This window comes from Lutra lutra, chromosome 3, assembly GCF_902655055.1.
Source record: "Lutra lutra chromosome 3, mLutLut1.2, whole genome shotgun sequence".
Taxonomy (NCBI): domain Eukaryota; kingdom Metazoa; phylum Chordata; class Mammalia; order Carnivora; family Mustelidae; genus Lutra; species Lutra lutra.
The window spans coordinates 125,516,213-125,535,923 of NC_062280.1; the positions used below are offsets into that span (position 1 = coordinate 125,516,213).

The window sequence follows — 19,711 nt, forward strand, 5'->3', positions numbered from 1 at the left end:
TTTTTTACCTTTGTCATTAGTATAAAATTCAGATCCTTCAGGAAGGTATTCAGGGTATACCTATTGATCTCTTTCCTGATAACGGCTATAGACCTACTGAACTATTTGTAGTACCATGAAGAGTACCATGCTCTTTCTGCCTCTTCCTTTGAACATTGTGTTTGAACATTGCTTTGCTTGCTTTGCCCTTTTCTCTGTCTTGATTCAACAAACTTGTCTCTTAGGATTCATTTTGAGCATATAGTTTTATGACCTAATCAGTCAGCATTAAGCATTTGTTCACTTTTCCCTAGCACTTTAATTGCTCTAATTAATGCATATCTAACTTGTCTTAAAGGTTAACAGTATATGGCACACTGTAGATACTTAATATTTTTTGATATCTAGGTGTTCTGAGCCCTTGGGATTGTGGAATTAGGTTCAGGGTACATCATATCTGTGAAATGCCCATCTGTGAGCTTCTAGAACACAGTGCCTGTGTTTTATAGCTGCTGCTTCTCCACAGTGCCTAGCACAGTATCTTCTATGTATTAGCTATTTAAATAATTGAAAGAATGAACCTGGATTAGTGATTATTTGGCAATAAAAATATTTGGCTTGGTGGTAGTCCTGAAATTTAATGCTTTGTGCAGTTTCTTAAAACTTTCTTTGGTATAGTTTCATGTCAAAAAATATCATTATGGAAAAATCTTTAAAAAAATCTTAAATATATCTTGAATCTTATAATGGAATATGGCAGAGTTTTTGGTTGGAGAGAATGCCTCTAAGTAAATCTCTCTTACTGTGCAATGTAGCTAATAGGTTTTACTATTATATAGCTATGGTTAGAGACTGCATAGATACAGAAAATAGTTATAGCTGTATAGTAATTCTTGCCTCTTTGGAATGCTGTGATGGTCTCATTGTCCTGGATTACTCATTAACTGACCTGAATGGATAGTTTTGCTTTTTTTAGGGAGAGTAATTTTTTTAAGCTTTCTTGAGATAATTGACATGCAAATAGGTAGAGGAATATTGAGAATGAGCTAGGTGATAATGCTTCTGTGACTGTTACTGATTATTGCTCTTGGATAACTGGTAACATAAATAACTTTCAAGTGGAAGAGGAGAAGCAGTTCACCTGTTTTTTGTTTGAAAATGTGTTCTATCCACTGTACACAGATTTTGCTTTTTTATTCTGTTGGTGTCAATTTAAATATTGCATATTTTACATGAATTCCTGTGTAACACCGTGCTGTTCAGTGATGATGATAGGCAAAGAAAAGGGAACTGTGTAAGTGGCTTTGTGATTAACAAATCTTAAACTTTCTTACAACTTTTTTGTAAAAAGTATATGTACTTAATGGAAAAAAATTCAGATACTATAGGGAAGTACAAAGAAGGAAGCAAAAATGTCTCCAGTTTCCTCACCACCCAGAGAGGACATCTCTGTTAACATTTTAGTGAGCGTCTTCAGTTACATCCTTTATATCATATGCTTGTGTGCACATACATTTTCCCTTTTTCCCCTTCTTCCCTTTCTCTTAGGCATTAGTACACCATTTTACAGAGATAGCTATTTAGTATCATTGCTGTATTGCAGCCTAATTTCTATTTTATTTTTACTCACTGGACTTCTTTCTATGGTAAATAAAAATAAATGAGTTCACATGATTTTTAATGGCTACACGCTATTATAGGTACCAAAATCCACATGACACATGACTGATTTCCTACCAAGAGATATTTTAGTCACTTCCTTTTTTAAAAAAATCATAAATTTAAAAAATATGTGCAAAACTTAATTTTTTCTACATACATTATTTTCTCTTTAGCTCTAGTTCCTAGATGTTGGGAGTACTAGGGCAGCTTATTTTTTACTTTGATGCATATTATCAAACTACTCTCAAGAACAGTGTTTAGGGTATTACCTAGTTATGACCAAACTTCATAAAGGATGGACTAATGAGTACTTTTATTTTTTTTGAAATTTATGTTTCCATAGTTTCAAGCTGTTATATATATATATTTTTTGCTGAGCTTCTGAAAGTTTTTCTGTTTAACTCTATCATAATATGAAGCTTATTTTGAATAGATTTTTACTTGTAGGTTCTGATGTACTGATACTGTTTCACTCTAAAGATAGCCAAATTATAAATAGGAGAACTTCTGTTTAAGACAACATTGAATTGTATCTCTTGGAAGCATTAGGAATCAACTTTCTTCCACAGTCTTCACAAATTTGATTCTGATTTATTTAGAAATCATATTTACTGTATTTGTGTGTTTATCAGAGAGCCCAGATTGCTTCAGAAAACAGATTGATTTCACAGTAGTAGTATTTTAGATGTTAACTTTTAGCTTATAAGGTGAAATTTTGCTGGTCTTAAAAAGGTTAGTTTCTGAATAGCCCAGAAGTTGAGTATGTTTTGATAGTAAATTTAAAATGGACCATATTTGGATATACTTGAAATAAGGGGAAATAACAGCCCATTAAATTCCAAAAAATCCTGTAAAAATGTGAACTTGGAGGGTCTCGTTAGCCATTTGACTTCTCCTTTCCATTTCATCCTGTTCCTCTTTATTCTGTATTACTTATGAACACTGAACACTGGTAAAAATAGCTCTGAATAGGGCTGTTGTTTGTCCTTGTGTCTCATCTTTTTATGCCTTTATAGATCATTTTATCAAGGCACAGTGCTTGCCAATTCCTGCCTTTTCCCCTCATTATCAGTATCCCCTCTTTTACCTACCCAAGTAATTCACTGCTCTTTGCCCTTGCCAGGAGACAGACAGACAGACAGACACACACACACATACACACCCCTTGGACACAAATCTTTTGAATTAGTCCCAACTGGGCTCTTGTTAACTCCAAAGAAGGAAGAATAGTCATAAAGATGGTAGATTGGAGTAAGTTTTAGAAAAAAAGTAGATAAGGCTAAGATTTGAATCAACATTTCATATCCTTTTTTTTTAAAAATTTACTTGATTCAGTCAAGAACAGTGGAAACTTGATCTGTTCAATCTAACTGGATTTCATCAATAAGTCATTAAACAAAACTTCCCCTTCTCTTCCTTTCTCCCCCCACTTCCTCTTTTTCCTCCTCTTCTTCCTTTTCTTTATTTCTGTTTTTGTCTCTTACTCTCTTTAACCCTGGTTGAAAAATATAGGAAGGATTGGAGTTGAGTAAGATTGGAGTCTAGTTGGTCCATTGGGATGATGTTGCAGTAAACCTGAGAGCAGATGATGGTGGTGTAGACTAGGGCACTGATGGTGACATCTGTAGAAACAGTTGAATCTGAGAAATATGTAGGATGTAGAATAGATATCTTGATTTGATGCTTCAAAGTAGGTTTCAGAGCAGAGAATATTAGAGAACAAAGAGTTATTCAATAAAAATAAAGGAACAGTTCTTTAAGAGCATGGATGTACCATTCTTAAATGTGTATGTACTTATAGCAGGGTTAAAATATGAATATATGAGACAGAGACTCATGCAGAAAAATGAAATTGGATCATTTCCTTACACCGCACACGAAAATAGACTCAAAATGGATGAAGGACCTCAATGTGAGAAAGGAATCCATCAAAATCCTTGAGGAGAACACTGACAAAGGACTTCTATCCCAAACTGTCAAAATTCCAATAAAAAACAAATCCAAAAACAATGGCCAAAAAGTGTGAACAGACATTTCATGATAGAAGACACAGAGTGGCAAATAAGTCATTTGGGAAATGCAAAATAAAACCACGTTGAGATACTACACACCTATTAAAAAGTCTCAAATATAAAAGTCTGACCAAAGCACACGTTCCTGAGTACCTAGAGCATCTTGATCTCTCCACAGTGTGCTGGTGAACATATTAAAGTATAATAAAACCACTTTGTAAAACAGCTTACCAATTTTTTAACAGTGTTAAATATATATCCATACAAAGACTTGTACACGAGTGTTCTTGGCAGCTTTGTTTTTAATAGCCAAAAACTGGAAACAACCTTTGTCCATTGGATGAAAAGATAAACAAATTGTGGTATAGTGATGTTATTGACTGTTAATCAGTAAAAAAGGAATGCAGTATTGGAAGGCAGTGACATGGATGAATCTTAATGTTGCCAAATGAAAGAAGCTAAGGAAAAAACCAGCATATAAATATGTATGTCAGATCCATTCATATTATTCTAGAAAATGCAGATTAATCTATGGTGGCAGAAAGCTGATGTGTGGTTGCCTCAAGACCAAAGTAAGGGAGTAGAGAGGAATGGGAAGGAGGGATTTAAAAAAGAAGCTTGTGGCAACTTTTTGGCATGATGGATATATTCGTTATCTTGATTTGGGTAATGGTTTCTTGGTTGTCTGCCTGTGACCAGAGTTATCAAAGTTTACATTTTAAATATGTGTGGCTTATTCATAAGTCAATTGTATCTAAATAAAGCTGTTAAGAAAAAAATTAGCAGGTCAGGTTTCATTCAGAGAATAAGAAGGTTACTGATAGCAACTTAAGCCATTAAGACAATAAAGTAAGTTGAGCTCTTTATAAGGATCTTTACCTTGGAAGGTATTTAATGAGTTTTATGGGTTTATTATTTGATTTTTAAAAAACCTGAACAATACTCAAAAGCATTAGTGGTTTCTAAGCCATATGTCACCTTAAGACAACTTCTTCTTACAGACCTTTTTGACATACTTGCAGTGAAATACTACATAAGACTTGGTGTTCTGTTTTCATTTAATATAAACTTCCTGTTTTTCTACTTAATTTTAAAAACATACTAATGGTTGTTACTTTTTATTTTGTTGCACTATTTATTAAATTAGTGCCTTAATTTCTGGGACTCATTTATTATGGTCTTAAATAAGTGTTCTCTTTGTAGTGGAGTCCAGCAGAGTATTAAATACTGAATTTTACTTTAAAAGCAACAGTTTCCATGGAATCATGTAATAGAAAAACATAAAATTGTGTTAAACCTAAGTTAGAAAACTTCATCAGAAAATTAGTTCATTTGTAAAAAAAAAAAAAAACCATACGGGTAGGAAATGCTTTATCATTTTGGTGGAGTGAGACGTCTACATTGAAATGTTAATTATTATTTTTAAGTATAATAACAATGGCAGTAGTGCTTCTTAAACTAAATGTGAGTAGGACTCTTGATTTAGTCTATTTCTGTTTAGAGAGTACAGGTAGGGATCATAGCTAAATGTTGTGGGATGGTGTCAGTTTATAAAAAGCACTTGGCTGTTTTTGGCATGCAAGTTAGTAGTGGAAATTTAAGTGTATGAGAACCACAAACTATTTTTATTGATAAATTCTCCCAAAATGATGTCTGTTACTTGACTTGAATAAACATTGATTTTTTTTAAAAACATGCATTTAGAGCTGTTTAAGAAATGCTGAAAATTAGGATTTAAAATGTAAGTACTAGAATAGAAATAGAAATTATAAATATAAATATAGTTACCTGTATATGAAATAACAAATATAATAGTGTAGGAACATACCCTAGATAGTTATGTAAGGATTATGAAAATCATAGGGCAGGAGTAATAAAACTTTTTATTCCATTCTCTTTAGAGGTGTTGAAGTTAGAGAATTTGTACAGCCCAAGTCCTTGAGTCTTCTTTATAAATGTAACCTTCACTTCCTAAAGCTAAAAGAAATTAATTCCTTTCTGATGAACAGATATTTGATTTTAATATGGTATACTGGTTGTAGTTAACCAGTTTTGGCTTATTTTTCAAAAAAATTGTTCTTTTTAACATGTTAAAGGTGTGTGCCTATACTCTTTTGTTACTTTATAAATCCCGTGTTTATAATTTAAGCCAAAAAATTAAAGTCATTTTAAGAATACATCTTTTAATTGTAGTTATTATTTTAACTAATTGTATCATAAAAAGTATTCTTATTATAATGATTGTTAATTATTACTTTAAATATTTCTGATAGTTCTCTAATCTGGCTAGATAGTATAAGAATTTGTATTACCTGTTAATAATAGCCCTACTCTGTTATTCCTAGATTTTGGTTTGTGTTGTACCTAAATCCTCTGTAATTGTTTTTTTCTGTCAGTTAAATCCATTAACCTTTTCTCTAATCTCAAGTACTCAGAGTTGAATAAAATATACTCCTAAACCATCCACTCAAGGGAAATGCTTTGCCATCTTAAATCAGAAAAGAGAAAGGAGAGAGGATTTTAGGCTTTTCTTTTCACTTCTTATTTAAAATTCATTGTTGGGTAGGTTGCATCTTTGATTGTTGAATCTGTAAAGGTTGCAGTTTAGTGTGTAAAGTTTCATGGTTACATCAATTTTAATAACTTCTAATAAATTTGGAAGCTCTTTATAATTTATTAAAATGACATATATATACTTTTTGTTAAATCTTGGGTAAATCACATTCTGTATGCATACAAAAGCAACTTATAAAATGTTTTTTCTCTCACAAACTGTACATATAGAAACAAATTTCCCAATTGGACATGAACTTAAATTTGTGGAGGTGCTCCATGTCTCATGACACTTAAAAAAAAAAAAAGATTCCAGCTTTTATCTTCACAAAACAATGGGAGTTAGGGCCATGAGGGTGGACAGGATAGAACAGAACAAAGCCAGCTACTCTGGGTAGCCAGCAGCAGTCTCTTCATCTTGAAGACCTCATTAGGGGCTCCTGGGATTATATATGATTTGTTTGGGAATGGTGGAATAGACTTTTCCCTCCTTTTTCTCCTGTGTAGGATCCTTTAAAAAGTAAGCTTTCAAACTAATTTGAAATAGATTTAATTTAGAGTAGCTCAGCTTTGAAATCTGTTATTCACAGTAAATATAAGATATAACTGACATGGAAAATCAGTAATACCTAATTCAATATGCTACTAAGATTTTTTTGTTTACACATATAATTTTCTTTGTCCAAATTTGCTCTTAGTAATCTTATAATCCTGAAGTCTCCATCTCTTCTAGGCACTCTGGACTCTTACCAAGATACTGATTACTTTTATCTTGACTCTCATCTTCTAAAATAGATTTAAGATTAACTGAAACACATTGGTTTAGCTCTGAAGTGATCTTGTTAGTAGCCATTCGTTCCCTTAGAACTAGGGAGTAGTATAATAGTAAAATGCATGGACTTACTTTTCTAGAAATTTTCCCAGAAATTAAGGAATTGACCATACTTTTGTAGAACATACCACTATTTTTGAAAACTTTAGAATTTGGAAGTGTTTGAAACAGACACACACACACACACACACACACACACAAGTGATAGAAGAGGATTTTTTTTTTTTCTCTTTGAAAAATATATTTTGGATCAGGCCTGGGATTGTTTTGTTTTGTTTTTTTAGAATTTCATATCTTAGATGTGACAGTTAAAGAGATTTCATTCTTTAATATATTTTAATTAAGCCCAGTTTAACATTTCTTCTACATTTTATGAACTTTGCTTTTAACATTAGCAGGCATGTAATTGGTAAACTCTTATTTGTTGGAAAGTTTAAATTTAGGTCAGCCTGTTGACTTACAGTCTTCTGAATCTAATAACTTGAACTCTAATTTGGCAGTGTAGAGTGGTGTCCTTACTGAATTAGGGAAGCTGTTCTCGGGTTGTACAGGAATTAGTCCATCTTATTTTCTGCCTTGTGTGGAAATGCATTTTTACATTCTAATGATCGGTTCTAAAAGACTTTTAAGTGATTGAATGCTTTACATCATGATTCAGTGCATTTTAAACTTAGTTTATATGTATGCATAGAATGTGGGCTGAAGTGTGAGCCATACTAAATTATCTCCTTGGCTGACCATTTGAAAGTTGAATTCAGAAGATTAATGTGAAGAGTGAATCTTTATTATGCTTGGGCATCTAGAATTTAAAATGGTCACCATTTCAGAAAATTTGAGGATATTTATTTGTTTCATGTTGACAAAATACAAGCCATTTATGAATTTGTTATGCAGTCTCATAATGTTTCAGTAGTTCTTAAAGCCTAAAGTACTATGCCACTTGAATATATAAAATGTTGTGGCATAGTACAACTGTGAAGAAAATTTTTTTCCATGTTATCGCATAGTAAAATACTTGAATTATCAACAAAAGTTACATGTGATACTTGTAGGGCATTGAAAGCATTGGGGCCTCTGTTACGTTTTTCTTATAGCTTGATTCCTCCCACCTTTTCCTTGTTTTTAAATGTTTTTCTTGTGTTTACTCTGTTACTTAAATACATGGCACCATATTATTGGGGAGATGTCTTAAGTGTCTTAAAAAAAGGAAATGATTAATTTTGGAAGAAAGGCGCTTTGACCTTTATCCTGGTAGAAGTGGTTTGAAGATCTTAAACTTGAAACTTGTTGCTCAGTTTTGAGGTAGTCTCAACCTCCCAGTTCTCTAAAATGTGTTAGTATAGTTTGGTAATGATGCATATTTGACAGTCAAGGCAAATTTTACATGTTTCTGGGGTTAAATTCTGCAAATGAAATGATTAAAATCCTCAAATTTGATTAAAAAATTTCCTTCAAGAAATTTAATTATTATACTCCAAAATACAGAAACTAAAAACACTGTAAATCCTTTCAATAAAATATTTTACTCCGTAAATCATTGTGCAATAATGCCTAGTAGATTCAATGTCTTTTTTGGGCTTAAAGTGTGTTAACTTACTATATTTGATTTTTAAATAGACACCAAATCCTACTGCAAGCGAGTTTATTCCTAAAGGAGGATCAACCTCCAGGCTGAGTAACGTGTCCCAGTCAAATATGTCTGCCTTCTCTCAAGTGTTCTCTCACCCATCCATGGGAAGTCCTGCTGCTGCTGGATTAGCACCAGGTAAGTTGAGTAACTGTTTCCAGTGAGTTCCAGATATCAAATCTGTAAGCACTATTTGCTATTAGTTTATCAGAACTGAAATTGTATACTTGAATGATTCACATTTAGACACATTCTGAGTTTTATGTTCTTAGTTTTGGTACCATAGATCAAATGTACAGTTGAAAATTTTAAACAAAATTTAAATAAAATCAAAAATTTAATATAAGCATGTTTAAAAGCACAAAAGAAATTTAAAGTAGAAAATGGTTTATTAGAAAAAATAATCTACTTGGACCTTAGTATTTCCCTATTTTTTCAAATCAATAATAATGCTGTTTCACTCAAAAACTTCTGTAAAAGCCTCAGAAATAGAATATTGATATGTATATATGCTTCAGAATCTTCTTTTTACAGTAAGTTTCTAAAAAAAATTCTTTGTCATCCTAAATACACGTTTAGGTGTATTGTCTTTCAGGTGTTTGATTATAAATCTATAGTAGTAATTTTAACTTGGCTGAAGTATTATAAACAACAGTAGGAAAGAAATCTATTTAGGGGTTGTCAAGGTCAAGAAAATAGTACTTTTCAATCATTTTTTTATCCATGTTTACCCATAATGGCTGAAGAATTTGAATAAATGCACTGATACCTCAGGGGTCCAATGTGACCCTTCCAGAATCCTATTTTCTTGAAGTCCTCTCTTTTATCTTAAAAATTCATACAAATTTTTCATTCTACTCCATATAATAGACATTTATTTTAATATAGAAATATGAAAAATTTGTTAAATAACATCATCCATCCCTGCTGCTGTGTACCTTAATTAGAAATCCAAGGTGTGGAGAATTATGTAGAGTTTATAATAAGTGCAGAGTAGATTATCTTGTCTCTATAAACTGTTTGAAATTACTCACAGGATTATGTTTCTAGAACCTGTGCTGGATAATCATCACTTAGTGTTTCTTCAGTGTTTCAAAAAACAGAAATTGGATGCCATTGAAGCCAAAGGGTCTACCTAGATCAGTCTGAAGCTAATATTGCCTCCAGGGCTTAATCCAGTTAATAAGATTCTTCGGTTTTGATACTGATACTGAAATCAAAGATCTTTATGAAATAAAGAATGAGAGTAGTACTGATAACTTTATGAAACAGAGCATCAGGTAGTATATGAAGTATCAAGCGTACTTAGAGGCAGAATATCCTTATGTTGCTAAGGATTTTATCAATGCTTCTTTCTGCTACCTTTTTCCTTCTTGCTCTCTTCCTTCCCACTCATCTTCCCTTCCCTTTCGACCCATTCCCCCTCTCCTGTCTGCTTACCTTTTCTTCTACTTTGGCTCTTTTCAGGTTCAGTTAAATTTGTAAATATTTTCCCTTCTTCCCTAGAGAGCAGTGTCAGAATTGAATATCCCTGGTAGCCTAAAAGTTTTACTTGTAAGTAATATGCTACTATGATTTTTGTCCCATTGAGGTGTGTTCACATTGTTTACATGAACATAATCTACATGTCAGCTATACATCTAAAATTTCTTAAGAGATTGTCCAGACTTCTGAGCAGTGTTTATAAAGAACCCACAAGCACGGTATCCATATGCCAATCAGAAAACTTTGACTCTCTTAGTGAAGTACCAGTTTATTTTGGCGCGACAACACATCTTTGCCTGTTGCAAAAGTAATTATTTTGTTCACATCTTTGATCAGATTAGTTCAGGCTTGCCATTAAAAAAAAATAAGCTTTTTAAATATTAAAGGAGTTAAAAATGCCAAAGGAAATTTTAAATCTTGAAAACAATAGAAAATTTATTAATGATTCGTTACTTCTTTAAGCTCTTTGGTAGGTAGGTAGGTAGATGTTTCATTGTGTGTAGGTAGAAGTTTCATTGGTCTCAGTTGGGTATCAACAACTTAAATTTAGGATGAAATTAATTAATATAAAACATTAAATTAACTGAGAAACTACTCTTTTATATAGCTCTCTATTATTCTTCTAAATATTTTAACATTAAAATGGTCATTTTATTTCCTATTAATGAAAGTAATTACTGTCTGGAACCTTTGGTAATAGATCAGTATACATATTAAATGTATTCCTGAATACCTATTATTTAAAAATTGTTCTTCATTCAAATGAAAATCAACTAAAAAGATTAAGTATTTTCTACAAATACTGGAATGATGAATGGTTTTGCATTTATTATTTCTTCATATTTTCTCCTTTTAGTTAATGGCTTAACATTTTCTGGAGAGGAACAAGGAAAAAAATGTCTTTCATCACTTCTTACCCACAAAAATTTTTTTTTTCCCCATGGCCTGGGAAAGGTTTTTGGTATTTCTACTTTTAAGTTGTAGAATCAAAAAGGTGATAGAGTTTATTTACTTACCTTAGTGGCGATTTAATTTATCTTTGCTGCTTCTTGTCTACTGTAGATATAACCTATTGATCATTTTCAGTTTATGAAGTTTCATTTTCTCTTTTTTAATTTGTGTTTTAGAAATTATTGCCCTTGGAAATATGTCAAGTACCATTTTTCTAAAAAAACATGAAACCTTAAATACTTTGGCATGCAGATGTCAACTAGAGTAATGTCATTTTCATTTTGACCAAAAATGTGAACATATTTGAGCAAAATTAAGTAGATAATTAGAGTTTGAATTTCCTCAAATTATAAGGAATTAAAAGCCCTCCTGGAACACAGTAGATTCTGAGTGAATCCTGAGCGAATATGTTCTTATCACTTTTAAACCTGATTTGCATTTTTAAAAAGCTTTACTACAAAAGTAAAACTTTATATAAAAGTTGTTTGAATTTATTGATAGCTCATTAGGTTTCAAAGGTATTTAAATTATTAAAAATATGCAGCATATGTTAAGTTGCCATTGAATTGTACACACAGCCATTTTCTGCTCTCTTAGGAAATCAAGGATTTATAAGTTTAGTTGTTTTATGCACAATTAACCTAAGAACAGTAGCTTGCTACTTTCTAAGTATCTGCTATGCATAGTTACAGGAGTATTCGGGGTATGGCACTCAACTTGGACTTCATAGTCTTTGAGATAGTTACATGCATATTCTTTATTTGCAAATGTACATTTTTCTCTGATCACAGCATGAATTATCTTCTTAGAGATACAGACTTCGGAAATTTAAGAACCACTGGCTTAACACACACTTAGCAAAATCTATTTCCTAAATGTGTTTTAGTAAGAATGTTTAAAAAGTAATAGATAAAGATCTATTTTTCTATTAGTTTTTGCTTTAAGTGACATTTTTGAATAGATCTTTAGAAATGAAAATATGACTACAGTAAGTATATGAAATGATAGTTTATGCCTTAATTTTTTGTGCCATGAAAACTAATTTTATCATGAGAACTAATTGTTGAACGGTTTTTTTAGTCAGAATTTTTCCTAAGAGTCTTTTGACTTGATAGTGGACTTAGTAGACTAAATTTTGCTGTGCTTTAATTACCCCAGTATCAACCATAGTCTGTTTGAGAGTGATTTTAAGAGAGGTAGCAGTGGGAGCATACATTTCAAGGGAGTTCACCAATATATTTGGTGGTTTAATGCACAGTTGTGACTCAGGATTTGTTCTGCTTGATTGCGTATGGATACTTGAGAGGGGCAAAGAGAGTTTTTGAATTTGAAAATGCCATCATTAATTTATAAAGAAGAAAGAGAGCCATAAGTGACTTTCAGTATTTTCAAAAATTCATTCTTTAAGATGAAGATGGTGCAGATTTTTGGACCATTAGCTGGATTTTAATATGTTATTGTGACAAATCTCAGATCATTGATTTGGGGAGAAGCATTTAATTATACTACATGTAACATTAAATAATTTTATTCATTTATTATAAATCTTACTGTAATAGTCTAGAAAAATCTAATGAAAATATAGTTTTAGATCCATTTTTTTGGAATAATCTTTTATATTCTTGAGGTTGTTGAATTGGTGGGTAAAATTAGCTAATATTTATTTTTTGGCTTGGGCAAGGTGTGGGGGAAAAGGGGAAATTAATATTTTTCATCATTTTTGTTCTAAAATATTAAAATATTAAACCATATATATATAATTTTAGGTATATGTATCAAATGGTGCTACTGAAAAATATTTTATTTTTATAATGTTGAGATAGATCCTAAAAAGGATATTTTCTTTTTAGCTTTAAAGTTCTGTGCTAAAAAATAATAAAGTTCTGTGATTCATTAGCTCTGTGGCATTTCATATCATTGGCAAAGTAATGGAGGTGTAATTTATTTCATTTGCATAGTTGTTGGTTTATGGAATAATTTGATACTGATCATTGATCTAGGTGGAACTTTTTGGAGTCAACATTAATTGAGCCTTGTGCCACTGTAGAGGTGACTTTCCTAACAGATTATCATCTAACTTCTTCTTAGTAATAAGGAATTCATTAGCTAAGCGAGCTAACTCAGTGTACATTTTAAGTTTGAATAAAAAAGAAAGTTGTATCTCTTGCTAAACTAAACTCTGTCTTGTCTTTTATTCACTGGACCTAGTTCTTTCTCTTTGTGTTGAATGGGGTAAAAATTAGAATCTTTTCCACGTGATAGCCCTTTCAAATACTTTCTTTTTTGGACAAGTTGTACATATGTGTGTCCATATAACTGATCAATTTGTATGACTGAAAAACAAGAGAGAGGGCAAATTGGGATATGTTGTCAAAATTAACAACTCATATAGGTCAGAAATCACAAACTCCTCTAAGTCATTGTGGTTGGAACACTGCTGTGGATAAAATCAAATGCATAGATATGTCTACCCTGCGAGCTGTGTTACTGCTCTGATATCCAGCTAAGGAGCCTATGTACCTGTGGGAAAATAGGAAACTCTACTGATAGGTTGAAGCTGTGGTCTTGCTGATAGTGAATATCCAAGTTCATATTTAAAATTGTACTGTGTATCTTAGGTTCTACATTGTAATCACTGAAGGCATAAAAACTTCATAATCTATCATTTTAGATTATTTTATGTTTTGCTCAGTGGTAAAATTACTGAAAATAAAATTATAAAAATATTTATGTAATTCTTAAACATCACCATGTTTTATAGTATGTTACTCTATTTAGATTTTCCTATAATTATTTTCTAAAAGTCTACTGTTAAATGAATTCTGTGGCTCAACCCAGTCAGGAAACTTTGCCATGATTTTTTTTTTTTTTTTGATATTTCATCTGAATTGATTTGTCTGAATTGTTTTTACTCTTAATAGTAGTAGAGGTAATCTAGCATTAAAATATTCTTCGTTTAAAAATATCAGTCTAGATTTCCTAAGCATATTACCAGTTCCCTGTTCCCTAAGACAACCATGTCATTTCTTATCTAGCACAAACAGGCATATAGATGGTGCCTAATAAGTGCTTACTCACTTAAGCTTCATTTTTGTCTTGGGAAAAAATGTTTTAATTGGTCGGTATTTTTAAATATAGTGAATTTTAATGATTTCATGAACATCTTTGAAAACTTCTAAATTGCAAATGTTCAAGAGAATATAGATATTAATAGTCCTATAAGAACAGAAATGTGCCATTCGAAAATTTGACTATACCAAAACTAGAGTCACTTTGTGTCTTGAGGTGCTGAAACATTCTTAAAACCAGTGAAGATATTTGTAAGTATTATTTTTAAATTGCCTGTTTCCATTTTTTGTAACTACTTTGTTTTTCAGGTATATTCTGCAGAATCACTCAAACCTTTCCAGGTTTTCTAATTGGGGAGTACTTTCTACATTCAAAAATGAAATAAAAATTTATAGTTAAGATCAGGGGTCTCTGAGGTTTTTTTGAAGAGAACCTTTTCATTGCCCTGTAATATTAAGCTCATCCTAGATGGAGACTGCTTTTTGTATGCATGTATATGGATACAGATGGTGCTGTCCCAGGGAAGATTTACTAACAGTAGAACTGTAGAGCCATAACTAGGTTGGGAATGCCTGTGGGCCTGTATTCCCTTCCCGGTTGGGAATTTCAGGAAACTGAGGCGAGACGTTAATGGCGCAGAGGGGGATGTGGCTGCTGCAGCTGTCTTGGAGACCTGTCAGGTAAGGCTTAATAGCTACCAGTAGATACTGTTCTACTGGTTGGGGAATCCCTGTTAATACATCTTGTTAGGTTTTAGAGGTCCTATTGTGGACTTCCTGTTTAAATCTCATCTATTGGCTAACTTGTCCCTTACCTATGGGGTAGGGACTGGATGGGAGCGGGTAGGGGTTTCCCTTCTACTGAAGTTCAGTGATCTACTACTACAGCAACATCGGCTTCTCTTTGGCTGCTTTCATTGGATCATGACTCAATTACCTTTAGAACATGGTTCTAGTTATAATAAAATAGCTGTGTGGTTTTTGGCACACCCTTTGATCCCTGTGTTTTAGCATCCTCATTTCTATAAGAAGCTAATATTTGATGATTCTAAAAGTCTTTCTAATGTAAAATTCTATCGTTTTGTGACATGTTGATCTGTAGGTGATAGGCACACTAAAAAGAGGCAGAAATGAACACAGCGATGAGAGAGGTAGCAAAAGGAGAGTTGGGTATTTGTACTAGACTTAAAAGGGACTTTAAAAGGTACTGGACTTCCTTGACATTGTCTGTCAATGACAAATTGTTATTGACAGAAAATCCCACCAAGGCTATCTGGAGATGAGGGGAGTTTTGTTTCAGCAATGTAGGATTGGAATCTGGGGTAAGTAAATCAGAGTGTTGTAGTGGTTCTGGATGAAATGAGGCAGAGAGAGCATGTATTTATTAAATGCCCAAGAGCATTCTGGATTTCTAGCTGGATGTAGAGAATTGGAGTCAGGTCCCTGCCCACTCCCCGCTTCCCCCTTAAGTCAAATGGGTTGAGAGCTCAGGATCATTTCTTCTTTAACCTTTTGGCTCAATGGGGCCTGGTGCATTGTATGTACTCAGTGAGGGAGAGAGTGTGTGAATAAAATTAACTGTGCTGTATGTCATGTCTTTAGTTGGGGGTGGTCCTCTAATTCTATAGGAATGACATGAAAGGTGGCAGCCTCTTCTTTCTTTTTATTTTATTTTTTTTAGAATTTATTTTTTAATTTAAAATCAGTTAATTAACATATAATGTATTATTTGTTTCAGGGGTACAGATCTGTGATTCATCAGTCTTATACCAGGTGCTCATTACAACACATACCGTCCCCAGTGTCCATCATCAATTACCCCATCCTCTCACCCCACTCCCCTCCAGCAGTCTCTTCTTTGTCTTGAATTTTCCCTGATTCTTCTCATCTTGACTAGTCAAATTCATATATGAAAGCCACCTGTTTTCTTACTCTTTTTTTCTTTTCAGATGTGCAGTCCATGTGGAGCACATGGGAAAGGTCTTAGAAAAGGAGAGGAATTAAAGATGTATCTATTTTAAAAGCCCTAGTACACATAGGCTAGTAAAGCCTAAACATAAATACTAGCAAACAATCAAATGTGGACTGCATGTTTATGGTGATAATGTTTAGTTCTGGATTTTTTAGTCATGACTCTCTTATACATTGATATGCCTGAAATGAGATATTTTCTTGTGATTTCATAAATATCTTCCTGTATTGTAGATGTGGTTTCCAGATTTTAGATTGGTATTCCTATAAGTAGTAACTACTAACTGATAGTCCCTTTGGGGGATTTTGTACCTTAAAGAAAACAGTACGGATCAATAGGATGTTAGTATAATTATTGTCTCCAAACTGCTCCCTAGACTATAGTTACTATGGCTTGTACTCTTATTGTCCATTGGTTGTGATATGGTGGTAGGCTAACCTGCTGAAACAAACAGATCCAAACTGTAAGGGCTTCTTCACATGACAAAACTTATTTCTTGCTTTTCTACTAGTCCAGGGCAGATATTTAGGTTGTCTGAGATGCTCTTTTCCATGAAATCAGTTAGAGACCCAGATCAGGTGGTTTCTGGGCATCTCTCCAGGCAACTGGAGGAGGAGGAACATCAGTGGGATTTTGGTATGGACAAGCCTGGAAATTGTCTGGTGTCCAGTAATAACTGTCCACCAAAATTTGAACTTTGGTTTTTTTAAGCAGTTAAGTTTCATTTGCCAGTCTTCTTTTGATGCAAGATTTTAACAGTTGATCCTCGTTATCTCATGTCTATACATTTTGGGACACTATCTTTTTGCATCTTTGGTATCTAAAGATATTGATAAAGAAGCTGCAATAATTGATTTATTTAGGATCACAGGAAATGGAGGTTTCCAGCATACTTGATTTTTTATTTATTTACCTTTTTTTTTTTTTTTTTTGAGAGAACGCACACAAGCAGGTATGGGTTTGGAGGGAGAGGGAGAAAGAGAATCTTAAGCAGGCTTCCACACTCAGCACGGAGCTGGATTCAGGGTTCGATCTCATGACCTGAGATAACAATCTGAACTGAAATCAAGAGTCTTGAGACGGATGCCGAACCTACTGATCCACCTAGGTGCCCTGCTTGATTTTTTTTTTTTAATATATCAGAAGCTTTATGGCTTTAACTGTCAAAACTTGAGATTTTCAGCAATTTTTTGTAGATTTCTAAAATTTGTAGTACTCTTTTGTTTCAGCTAGAATATAATCCTTTTTTTTTGATGGCTCATGCTTAACTTTGTCCGCTTCAGTGATCATATTGGGCCAGAATCGAATTGATACCCTTTAGGTATCAGAGTTTTTAGAGCAGTTTGCTTCAAGTTATATAATTACTTAGATTCTTCACTTTCCCATTGTCCTCTTACCCCATTATGTTAGATTATAATACCTTGAAGGTAAGGCCTTTTTCTCTTGCTCTCTGAACTGTTGAAGTGCTCCTGAATGGACATACTCAGGCAAGTTTATTTGAACCCTTCTACTGAGTTCTTACTGGCATTTTATTTTATTTTATTTTATTTAAGATTTTATTTATTTATTTGACAGAGAGAGATCACAAGCAGGCAGAGAGGCAGGCAGAGAGAGAGGAGGAAGCAGGCTCCCTGCTGAGCAGAGAGCCCGATGCGGGGCTCGATCCCAGGACCCTGAGACCATGACCTTAGCCGAAGGCAGCGGCCTAACCCACTGAGCCACCCAGGCGCCCCCTTACTGGCATTTTATTGATATATGTGTTGTGCTGTTAATATTCCTACCTTTAGGACAGTTCTCAAATTTGAGAGTCCATCACAATCACCAGCCTTCTTGGGTCTCATCCCCAGAGTTCCTGATTTCATAGGTTTGGGTGAGCCAGAAAATTGACTGTTCTAATTTGTTTCCAGGTATTGCTGATAAGATTGCTTTTCTTGGGAAGCTCTTTGAGACCTCACTGTTCTTAGTGCTCTATGCTGTCTTCTTTCTCCTTTTTTCTTATAACCCCTTTCTTTACCTCCTGATCTGCTAAGGGCTGAGAACACACACACATTTTTTAGTACTTTTTTTTTTTTTCAAATAAGAAAAAGACTTTGAGTTAAGGACTTGAATTGTTTCCTTTGAATAAGATACATGGACTTTAAATTATCCTTCGAGACTAGTTTTTTTCTAGTTCTTGGCTATGTTCTGGATAACTGAAGTGATCAGATAAGTTTTCCATTGAATTGTTATAGGGGTTACTGAAGCTCATTCAAGAACATAAACAGAATTCAAAAAAAAAAAAAAAAAAAAAAGACACCTGGGCAATGGAGATTTCTTCCACCTTAATAATGATAAAAGGACAAAATAGTTTTTAAGTTAATTACTATAATACATTGATGTCTATTCTGGCTCCTGATAAAGACCATGGCTCTTTAAAATTTTAAACTCCATGGATCTTGAACCAGTAATCAAATACCTTTTGTTTACATGTTACATTTTATTATGTATGCTTTAAAGTTTTTATGTGGAGGTCAACTAAATTGTTATGTTAGAGAAGTAACAGGTATTTATTGATTCTATCACAACATTTTCTTGAAGTCAGACTTCAATTTTTGTTTTAAATTTGGTATTAGCTTTTATTCATTGGAAAGAAATCCAAAGTTAAAATAACATTAATATTAGCCTTACATTATTTTTGTGAATATCTATAATTTTTTTAAGATTCTGTTTATTTGACAGAGATCACAAGTAGGCAGAGAGGGAAGCAGAGAGTGGGGGGAGGGAAGCAGGCTCCCTGCTGAGCAGAGAGCCCGATGTGGGGCTCGATCCCAGGACCCCGGGATCGTGACCTGAGCTGAAGGCAGAGGCTTTAACCCACTGAGCCACCCAGGCACCCCAATATCTATGATTTTTATAATCAGACACACCTGTCTTAGAGCTAAGTTTCTTGTTTATAAACAGTACAAACATAATTTGTCACTATGAATGAAGAATCCATTTACTCAAATACTCATTATCACTTGAGAAGCAAAAAAAAAAATGTTTCTTTTGATCTAGAAGAGTTGGTTTTGTTATGAGATACCTGTCCTCCTCCCATTTGGTTTTAATTCTTCGTTTAAATAGCATCAATGTTATGATTTAAACAGTCGCCACCATTGTAGAGGCTAGGAAAGATCCTACCATTTTAGATCATTAGTCCAAGTTTGGGGACAGGCAGGTCACTGTTATGTTTCTTCAAATATTACGGTGATCAAATTAAGTACCTACCAAACAGGCCAGAGGATACAGTTCTTAAAATTGTAATTCAAATCTATACAGTCATTTTTAAAAATGTGGATAAGTTATTAACACTTTTAGGGTTTAGGCACTATTGATTACATGTAGTTAATATTCTAATACTTGTCAAATTAATTAATGAAAACTCATGGAAATAAGGCTGTTAACAGAGGTAAGGTTGAAGTTAGGCCAAAGGGAAGAATACTGTTTGTAGACATGGGAAGCCAAACAGATGTAGTATGTCAGAGTATATGGTTGATAAAACTCAAGTTAAATTCCTAATACGAATTTACATCGTTTGCCTAACTTTGGTAA

At 33.2% G+C, this 19,711-nt stretch overlaps 1 protein-coding gene across 5 annotated transcripts in view; it reads left to right on the forward strand.

Moving 5' to 3' along the window:
* The window catches only part of PAN3 (poly(A) specific ribonuclease subunit PAN3), a 127,928-nt gene that overhangs the window by 47,648 nt on the left and 60,569 nt on the right, over positions 1-19,711 (forward strand). For all 5 annotated transcript variants that reach the window (XM_047723026.1, XM_047723028.1, XM_047723030.1 and 2 more), the window contains one exon: positions 8,656-8,803. In XM_047723026.1, coding sequence (XP_047578982.1) covers positions 8,656-8,803 — 148 coding nt within the window. The remainder of the gene's footprint in view (positions 1-8,655; positions 8,804-19,711) is intronic.